Here is an 11,063-nt window from a genome sequence, read left to right as displayed (position 1 = left end):
CCTTGACCCGAAAGTGATTTGGTACCTTTGCTTTTGGCTAATCGTCATTGATATTTGAGTAAATCATAGTGTAGAGTATGAATGTAGTGTGCATGCCAGCTAGTGAAATGTTCATGCTTTAAACCCAGCCATGGTCTGTAACACACTGTACAGATTGTGAGATTTCTTTAAAAGTTATTTCCATATTTTGTCACTTTAATTGATATGAGTTTGAAACAATGAATTTCAATTTATAAGTTTACAAAAAACAAAAACAAATCCTAAACAAATGCTTTTTAGTGAATTTCTTTTTAATTTATCAAATAATTTTTAAATTTTTTGATGCCTGAAGTGTTTTTCTAACATTATTCTCATTTGATTCTGCCAGTTGTTCAAAGTGCAATCAGTCAAATATGTTAGTGATGTAAAGCTTTTTCCTCCAGTTATTATAACTAATGTGTTGTATGGAGATACAGAGTGAAAAGTCAAGTCTGTGAAAAAGACTACCTTAGTACACTTTATCCATTATCAACTAAAACAGTGACTTTGAGGACACTTTGAACACTGGAGCCTAACTACTTGTGACTATTACACATGTGTTGTTGTGTTTTTTTAACTATCAGTGGTTTATTGGCCATATCGTATGCAAAGAAGGCTGCCACAACGATGCGCAGAAATGCTGTTGTGATCAAACAGGAAATACTTGCATTCGTTAAAAAGAACACGGAAGCGTACGAGGTATAACTAGTCGATAAATTATCTTTGTTGATGTAGTTAGTCTCCACTCACATATTTTTTTCAGCCCATTTGTGTTTACTGCTTAAATCTTTCTGCTAACATGTGTGCGATCTTTATAGAACATTATTAAACTTAGTAAAAACATATAAATATACACTTAAAATTAGCTTAATTCTTTACTATCTAACTAGTCTATATATACATAAGCACAAACTATACAGTGTAACCCTCTACACTAGATATATATATATTTTACTCTATAATTAACAACAAGGAATTGTTACTGTTGAAAATATTTAAAAAATAAATAAATAAATAGTTCACTTAAAACTGTGTATCACAATTTGTTTTCCTTAAGGCAATGTTATGAATTTGAAAAAATAATTTATAGATGTTTTTCTGATTAAAATCAAACTGAAAAATAGAAAATAAAAACTTATAAGCTATATGACATCTTCACTAAACTTTTGATGAAATAAGGCACCTAATGATTGACAGGCCGGAAGGTGAATGATTGACAGACTTACATAAGATGGCTGGGGTTTTATGTCCCAATATCAAATATGATGTGAAACATCTTAGGTGACCTGTCTGACCACTGGTGTTTCTGTCCGGACCCTGATATCCTCTCACATTAATTACACCCCCTGCCCGCTCCCATCCGAGGGCCAACAAATGTGATCAATATAAGTTGTAAAATATATAACATATATTAAGTGCAGACACTAAATTGACAGTAAGACAAAATACATATTTGGAACTGAACAAAGTGTTTTAAGAGGACATCTTATAAGTCAGAAGGATTTTAGTCAGATTTTTATTTGATAAAGTAAAATAAGTTTACAAGAACACTTTAGCTGTCAGGAAAATGCAGAATTCTATAGACACAAATAAACAAATCATCAAGTCACCAGCAGTATCATCTGTCTCCCATCAGCTTTCACCAAATGCATGTGCTTCATTCATCACCTTGTACGTTCTGTGGTACTGTAACCTGCTATGTAGCTTTAGAAATTTCACTAAAGTTATTTCTGTTTTTTTACAGATATGCAGTCACAATATTTCTGAAACTTAATTTACCAACAATTTCTTTATTTCACAGTATTCAAATTTCCTGTTCCAGATTGCATGCTTTGTGTTGTCAACCAAGTCTGTAATGGTTTATAAATCTAGAGGTTCAGCAAGCCTTTCCACATGATAATATTAAAACTTCTCATATCATACAAATTTATTTTTCTATTCTAATGAGCTTGTATAAAACATCTAAAATGGAGGAAAATCTCAAGCAATGTATTTTCTATAGGAAATCTTAGACTTGAGGAAATCTCAAGCAATGTATTGTCTATAGAAAAATCTTAGACTTGAGGAAACTTGGAAGAGCTAAGATGTTTTATACAAGTGGGGCCAGAAGTACAATTTTGATTCTTATTCCCTCAACATTTAGGTGAAACAACTTTAAAACACTTACATTATAAGCATAAAATATTTGAAATATACTACGAGCATAAAATATTGGAAATGAACATAATTTTGGTATATATTACATCAAAGTGGAAGGTCTTAGTTCAACCTTGAAACAGCGAACGGTTACAGACATTTGGTTGCCAATCGTCACCATTTTGTTGTTGAACCTGATAGCCAGTTATTGCAGTGATGTTGGGGACCTCTGGTGACACATCTTGGTTATGCATATGATTATTTATTCACCTTATTATCACATGAACACTGCTGTTTTCTCCCGCAAGCTTCATGGCGGCTCAAGGTCGCGGGGGAGGTGGCGGAAGCAAGGTCACACGTAGTCCCAGTGCCATCAAAACTATGTTGTTGGAGTGGTGCAAGTCTAAAATCAACCACTACGAGGTATCCCTGCCATCTGTTGGAGTGGTGCATGGTGTCATTGCTGACAGAAATCGCTACAGCCTCATCCACTGTAAAAGTTGATCAGTTCTCCACAGGTTTACAGTTTTCAAATGTGTTTTAATGTTTAAAATCAGGGAAAATGTATGGTAGCAGTTCAGGTTATTGTGCTTTTTAGAAGAAAATTGATCAGATCTAATTTAAAATAAGGAAAATCCATCAGAGAACAAATCTGTCTGATCTATTTTTAGAAGTAGAAGAAGGTTTTTTTAAAAGAGGAATAATCCATCAAATTTTCTATCAAAAGCAAATTTGGATAACTTCAATATATTAGAAAGGACTTTTGTTTCCTGAAAAAGAAATGTCATAAGTATACACTTTGATTTCTACTAAACATTAAAAATTGTCAAACCTTTGGTTAATGATCTGTTTACAATGTGATGTTGTCACATGACTGATGACGTGATGTAATAATCTTCTGGTTTGTGGCTGAAAGGCATGGCTTTACTTGTAACAGGAACTGGTGTTATGTTTTGTAGTGGAATGACACAGGATGTGGTTTGGCTGCGGTGTATTGATCTTTAATCAGAACTTCTTTAGTTTGCACCTGTTCACCTTATTAAATGAATTGACAAAAATATGTAACATAACGGTGCATCACTGTCTGTCTAATGAATCTTGTGTGTGCTATCTGTTCTAAAGACTCATAACACTTCTATAAACAAAAACCTATTTCACAATGATTGGAATAACAAGCTGAAGTAGGATCCTGCATGTGAAGTTAAAGCAAGTTTAAGCTAAGATATTAATTGATGTTTATAATAAAAAAAATAAAAAAAATAAAGAATTCATACAATATTGAAAACCTTAAGAGATCCCATTGTACAGATGTTTTTTGTGTAATTATATAATACTAAGTAAAATTGTTCTCAACAAAACTTACTCTACGGTACCAAGTGTATACAGGTGGAGTGGCCTGAATATATCCTGGGCAAGGCAGTACTGCATGTTACCCTAAAGTCCTGGAGAGCTTTGGAACTTTGAATGGCAATAGATCCCTACAAGTTCTTTTGTTATATCATAAATCACCTATAAAAGATTTCAGTGTATACCACTTATATAATTATATCTATATCTTATATGACCCCTGATCAAATATACCTCAGATGCTTATATATATATAAACACATAATGCATGAAGGATACTTTCTGCGTGAATTGCCTGTGGGTTGAAATATAGATAAAACAGTTTTCTGAGATATATATCATATAAACTTGATTGCATGCACACATGATCCCGGTCTTAAAGTGGAACTCTTTCTTGTGTGGTGGTTAGAAAGCTAGATTTAATTAGCTCTCAAACTCTGTGATCTATCTGTTGATTTCTTTAAGGTTGTGGAACTTTTACAGTATTTGAAGCATTAATTGTAATATTTATTTGTTGCAATGTTTGCCATGTTGATAACTTGGTGATTGGGGATTTGCATTGGGGGGGGGGGGGGGTTACTGACACTTGTTACTAGTATGATTTGTGTAGTGAAAACCCTGTGGTTACCTAAGTTACAATGTATTCTATATCTTGTTGTACGGAGGTAGTTCTGAAGCTAGTTCATAGTTACCTACTGAATCAGAAATGTTGAATGAAATCTATTATATCAGAAAGAAAAAAATCCTATATGAAGGAATTGGCAAGTTTTTTACCAAAAGTCCATATTGTTTATCAAAGGGAGATAATATTAGGTTGTATGATCATAGGGAACCTGTCCTTTGTCTGGTTATTTCCCTGGAATCATCAAAGGCGAGCCATTCAATGATCCTTACAATATTTAACGGTTTATTGATAACATGAATATGTTCTGGGTTAGATGTGACCTAGATTGGTCTAGGTATTTCAATGTATATGATTTAATATTCTGATGGTTTACTTATGGATTTTCGTATTATTGTTTAGTTGTAGCATACATTGGCTCTAAATAATTCCACAGTTTAACAAATTTATGGTAAATTCTCAAAGGATTTTCTGAAGACACTTTCTCCCCTATTGTGTTGAAGTACTTAGTGGGTGACTGAAACATTACTTCCTGGAGGATTAAAATTGTCATGGGAAATGGAATTCATATTTTGAAATTGCTGAATGTTAATTGTCATACAAATTGCATGAGCCTATTTAGATAGAGGACCTAGTGATCTAGCCTAGCAGATAGAAACAATAACTTTCTCTTTCAGAATTGGTAATGTGTAATTTAATCTTTATTATGCATTGTTTAATTCACATAAATAAGTAAAAATTTGATTTCTTGAATAATTCAATTGAAAATGGTTTAATCATGACAGAAATGTATTTTTCCTTTTAAATTTTGTGTATATTATCATTTCAAAGTTAACAAAATCATCATTTATAGGAATGTGAAAGATTCTCAGTATCCTTAGTATTGATGGATTACCTGTAACTGAGCGAGATCCGGTTATCTCAGTGGAGGGCTAAGATTCTGTAACATAACCCCAACCGAGGCGAAAGCCAAGGTTGTGATGTTACAGAGTCTTAGCCCGAGACTGAGATAACACGATCTTGCTCAGTTACAGGTAATTTATTTTTTCTCGCACCTTTTAGTTTGAAAAAAAAGTCGCAACTAAAGAATTTTTGGAATGCTTCCATCCTTGCAAAAATGACAACATATTTCACTGTGTAGATCATATTTTTTCTGCAATATCTGGAATCTAACATCATCAAAACAATACATATAATGACAAAACAGTATATTTATAGTGCAAATTGTCAATTTTATCTGAGGTGCGAGAAAAACAATTCCAAAATTTGTGATGTGATAAAACTCTTTCAAGGTTCTTTTTGCTGTAAATGATAGCTTATAGCCCAACCTAATATGATGTAACAGTTTATAGAAGTCATATTCATTTATAGTAATAAGACATAATTGTCTGAAATGAAAAAAACAATTTGAGAAAATGCAAAATATTCTGAAGAATTAAATAGTGAGATAATGAAAATACTATAAATGACATTTTGTGTTTTAGGGAATTGAGGTGACCAATTTCTCGAGCAGTTGGAACAATGGAATGGCTTTTTGTGCTCTGATCCACAACTTCTACCCAGATGCATTCGATATCACCAAACTCAACCCCAAAAATAGACGGGCCAACTTCAACTTGGCATTCGACACTGCAGAGTTAGTAGTGGCTATGTTACTTATAGTCATTTTGTTGTTATACATGTATTTACCATGTTTTAGCTGTATAAAATATGTTTATTCTGGGGGGAAAAAAGAATTACCAATTAAAAGGTAAAAAGTAGTAATTTTTTAAATGAAAATAGGTTCACCACATTCTATAATTAACGTGACGAACCAGATAATTATTCTGCCATCTGTTCTAACAGTAGAAGCTCTAGATTGGCAATCTCTACCCATAGTTGTCTTTCATTACACTCACTAACACCTCTGTCAACGGCTTAAGTGTTGAAAATCTATTCTGCAATATTTCACATAATCAATTGATTAAAAACTTCATTTCTCACATATATGCTACAGTAAGACAACTTTCAACATGATACCAATAGAATTACATTTTCATGCACCATTGTGTAATGCGGCTTGGACTATAGGTTTGCAATCCGTCGGTCCTTCCGTCCGAGAAGTTTGTCTGGTATATATCTTCTATAGTATTTCACCTGCATGGTGTATAAGGACATCTTGGGATGGCAGAGTGCAGAAGAAGGTCACTGTGACCTATGACTTGACCTTTGACCTAAACTTTAAAAAATGTTTGTTGGGGGCATATGTACTATTTCACTTGGAGTAACCAGATTTGGTGTACAAGTACATCTTGGGATGGTGGAGTGCAAGAAGTAGGTCACTATATCCTCACTGTGACCTATGCTTCCTGACATAAGTGTTCTGTTTGTTAAATATAGAAATCATTACCGGTGGGGGACTATGGATTGCCTTGCAATACTATGTCTTGTTATACTGTAGTTTGTCCGAAGGTTGAGGACTTATGTATTGCAGGTTTTACTTTGCCTTGTTTATCCAGACAGAGTTCATGTTAACAGTTGTTTATCCAGACAGAGTTCATGTTAACAGCAAAACTGTAATACGAACCTTAATTTACAGGAATTTGGCAGATATTGCACCCCTTCTGGATGTGGAGGACATGGTACGCATGAAGAACCCAGACTGGAAGTGTGTGTTTACCTACGTACAAAGCTTCTACCGCAAACTCCACAATCACGAGGCCAACAAGGTCAAACAGTCATCGGAACAGTAATCTCTATCCTACGGAACAATCCATCTCCAACAGGAATCTACTCTACACTACAGCGGGCTCCATCTTGGTTTCAAATTTTAAAAATGGAGAATACAATCTGTTTACATGGAACTATAGGCATGATAATCTCTAAGGAACTGATGGAGTATTTTGGTCGTTAAAGTGATGACTTAGACCTGTGAAACGCTTAAATTGGTTACTATTCTCGTAACAAGATGACGTTTAAGCTCGTAGTGTGATCTTTGTGTGTCAAAGTTCACAGTCAGTGGTTGTAATCAGTAGCGTGTGAGAACGACTGGAATGAAGGCTTATTTATAATACTCAAAGGTAGATGTAGTGTTTACGTATACAGCCTCACAAAAGCAATCACTGTTTTATTTAGTGTCAATCTTCTACTGACAATAGTACTCTTATATATATAGATAGATTTTGATGAAATAGTAATTGTATTGGAACTCTTTCTTGTCTGAGGGTAAGAAATTGGATGATTTTGTTGGAATTTTCAAAAAAAGATCATTGTTATTAAATATTTTGAGAATTCTTTTTAAAATCTGTTGTAATTTAAGTAAGTTGAAATTAGGTGAAAATTTGGGTTTGAATATTAGTACTTGACGGAGACAAAAAAAAAGAGTTGGAAATAGGATATATCCAGTTATAAATAGAATTCAATGTTACTTATCAACTGTGCCAAAATATACTCTCATATCGTTGTGAGTCACATAATTTTAGAAACTTCATTTTTTAACATTGTTGAAGTATGCATACTTTGTTATCACTAATCTGCCATCTTGGATTGAATCTTTGTTTTTTACTTTAGTATGTAGTACAGTCAACCATAATAGCCTCATGTTGGGCAATGGTTTGTATAGTAGATTTTACAACTTTTATCAACATATATTTCATAAACAACTGTATGTACTATATGCATTATTTACTACTCAAATACTTTCAAGATAATAATGAAGATAACATGATATTGATTTGTTTTAAAATTTCATCAATTTGATCTAAGTACAGGTCAAGGTCATGCAAATTAATGATTACCATATGCTTGGTTCCTAGCAATACAATGGTATATTAACATGTAGGTTGTTCTCCACACAAGACGCTTATTGTATGTTTCCTGTGTGAGCTACCTAGGAAAACTGTATAGGTACTATTTGCTAGCTTACTGACATTTTTGATCACAAATAATTGGACATTCATGTCCCTTCGACCCTTCATGTCCATGTATGCCAGACCCGTGTCTGACCATAGACGGAGTCTTACACTGTGGCATTGGGGAGTGAGGGTACAACAAAAACATTCTCATAATATACATAGCTTATTTTTATAAAATACAATACTGGGTTGAATGGTCATGTATGACAAGGTCTAGGTCACAAATGCAATGTTAAAGGTCACGACCTTAGAGTGAGAAGAGAACCCCTGTTTAGTCCCCAAATAACATTCTCATCTCCGTCCAGTACCTTTTTCTATGCAATACCCTGTTTTGTAGATCTACTGTGAGCTACAGAAGAAAAGTGATAATTTTTTAAGTTTAAGAATGAAAGAAAATCTTTCCAACTAGGCCCTTGACTTTGGGTAGAAGTGTCCAGCTAGGCTCTTGACCTCGGGTATAGGTGTCCAGCTAGGCCCTTGACCTCAGGTAGAAGTGTCCAGCTAGGCCCTTGACCTCGGGTATAGGTGTCCAGCTAGGCCCTTGACCTTGGGTAGAAGTGTCCAGCTAGGCAAGATAGGCCCTTGACCTCAGGTAGAGGTGTCCAGCTAGGCCCTTGACCTTGGAAAGGAGTTTCCAGCTAGACCTTTGACCTTTGGTAGGTATGCTCGCCTCAATATGAGGTGTATTTGATTAAGACTTTTTAAGGGATATATGTGATTCAAAGGAAAGAGATTGAGTCATGTTTGGTAATCTCCTGTCTTACAGTATTCTGATCACACTTAAAAGTGTTCATTGTGTTCCATACACAATATTTTTCGTAATCAAGTACACTCCCAGTGTGAATATCAACCCCTACAAACCACAATAGATCAATCAGTCCATGGGAAGATCTATTGAGGATATACAGGGGTGTTGGGTCAGTCTAACCCTGTTTTCCAATGAATCCTTTGATAGGTTTAAAACATAAGGTTTGAGAGTTGTACATGAAGTGTTAGCTATATATAGATATATATTGTGTAAGTTATAGCGCTAGGTGATGTATATATATATAGATCTCTGCAGCAGAGCTTGTGTGTTAACGTTAATGTGTGTTAAAAGAAAACTTTATTTTAAATGCAGTATATGAGTGTTATGCTATTTTATCATCAGCTGTTGTGATTCAACTTTACATAATTTGTTTATTTATGTTCAGTGTTTTATAAAGTACATGATCTGAATATTAAGCAAATAATAGTCTTGTAGATTTTCAATGTTTTTTTCCCTTTTTAATCAATACAGTTACCATTATATGAATTTAATGTAAACATTTACCTGAAATTTTACCTGTTTTTGACCAAATATTTTATGTGGTACAAGTCAATTTATAACTCAAAACAGATGTAACTATTGGTCACATGTATGGTGCTTCAGCCTCTGTTTGTGTCGCCGACGAGAGACTGGTGGTGACTGTTCAGTCTTGGCGTTGTGTGAATCGCCCTAAAACAGCAATGTGTTCAGTCCGGGCGTCGTGTAGAAGTGCCAGTTACTCCTCGTACGCTGTACTCACTTTCAGGGACATGTTAGTCGTTTATAACAGTCTGTCTAGAAACTTAAACATACCTGTAACTCGTTTATCAGTTGTTTTACACATGTTTTATAGGAGTTTGACATGTTTAACAAGTGTTTTACATATGTACATGTTTTACACAAAGTTCACAGACATTTTACATGTGTTTCTCATGTTTTTACACACATGTTTTTCATATGTTTAACAAGTGTTTTATGTGTTTAACAAGTGTTTTATGAGTTTAACAAGTGTTTTATGAGTTCATCAGGTGTTTTACACATGATAAGCAGGTGTTTCATGCATTTTTTATGCATGCTTAACACATGTTGGCCATTTTGTATTATTTCACATTAAGCCACATGTTGTGTATTATATGATGTTACTTTGTGACGCTCAGCTGTGTAACATTCTCTTACCATACATCCCAATCTGTTGCCAAAAATGTGCAGCTTCATACAGACGTTTTTTGTTTCTGGAAACAACATGTCCAGAGTATCAATGAAGTGAACTGTGGTCACTGACTGGTACGTAGTGTACGTAAACACACTTTCATATTTCTATGCAATATTCTATGATACTATGTATGAACTACACCGGACTCTGATATAATATTCTGTGACCTTTTCTTCCACATAAAAACAGTAAAAACTTCTTTGCAATACATGTAGTGTGATATCAACCTTACTTTCCACTTTGTTTATATACAAATTCTTAAAACAAAAACATAAATTTTCAATCATCAGAAATTTATTGGTCGGTTCTGAGAAGCTGAGATGTAGCGACGACTTCACTATAGATATGATAAAACCACTGCAATATTTCCCCTGTAAAACCTCTACTGATATTAACAATATTGAGTTTCAACTCCTTCCTCGTTTCCCCAATACTGTGTATTGTGACAGCAATGTAGAGTTGTGACCTCTCGTACCCAGCATCCTCACTTGCCATCTTTTATTTCTCCTCCAATGTATTGCATTATTATTTGTAAGATGTTGTAGATTTTGTGATAATTTGCTTTAAATTTATTGAACATTTATTGAAGAAGAATTAAATAAAAATGATAAAACAATAACAAATATGAAGTGTTTGTTTTGTATATATATAGTTGTGTTTTGTATATATAGTTGTGAAAATTCAATTTAGGAAGTATATATGTACGGTATGTAGATTGATGTAACAGAAACATTGTTGCTCACTTTGATATTATAGATATCTGGGAATTGTAGACACTTTATGGTAAACCTTTAATGTTGTGGACATCAGATACTGAAAACCTTGATATTGAGAAAGTTATTAGAGAAAATCTTGATATTGTTGATACAATTAGAGAAAACCTTGTATTGTTGATAAAAGTTACTGAAATCTTAAAATTGTGGCCAATACTAGGCACTGGTTACTGAAAATCAAAATTGTGGACACAAGTTACTGAAAACCTTGATGTTATTGACATTAATAACTGAAAACCTTGATATTATTGATATTAATAACTGTAAACCTTGA

The 11,063-nt window shown here is 33.8% G+C and overlaps 1 protein-coding gene across 2 annotated transcripts in view; it reads left to right on the top strand.

The window, feature by feature from the left end:
- LOC110460718 (muscle M-line assembly protein unc-89-like) overlaps positions 1–10,639 on the top strand; it is a 207,370-nt gene extending 196,731 nt beyond the window's left edge. For both annotated transcript variants that reach the window (XM_021513785.1, XM_021513786.1), the window contains 3 exons: positions 2,463–2,577; positions 5,608–5,759; positions 6,702–10,639. In XM_021513785.1, coding sequence (XP_021369460.1) covers positions 2,463–2,577; positions 5,608–5,759; positions 6,702–6,855 — 421 coding nt within the window. In that variant the 3' untranslated portion in view covers positions 6,856–10,639. The remainder of the gene's footprint in view (positions 1–2,462; positions 2,578–5,607; positions 5,760–6,701) is intronic.
- The last annotated feature ends 424 nt before the right edge of the window (positions 10,640–11,063 follow it).

This window comes from Mizuhopecten yessoensis, unplaced genomic scaffold (assembly GCF_002113885.1).
Source record: "Mizuhopecten yessoensis strain PY_sf001 unplaced genomic scaffold, ASM211388v2 scaffold10477, whole genome shotgun sequence".
NCBI lineage: Eukaryota > Metazoa > Mollusca > Bivalvia > Pectinida > Pectinidae > Mizuhopecten > Mizuhopecten yessoensis.
This window is presented reverse-complemented; position numbering and strand designations above follow the sequence as displayed.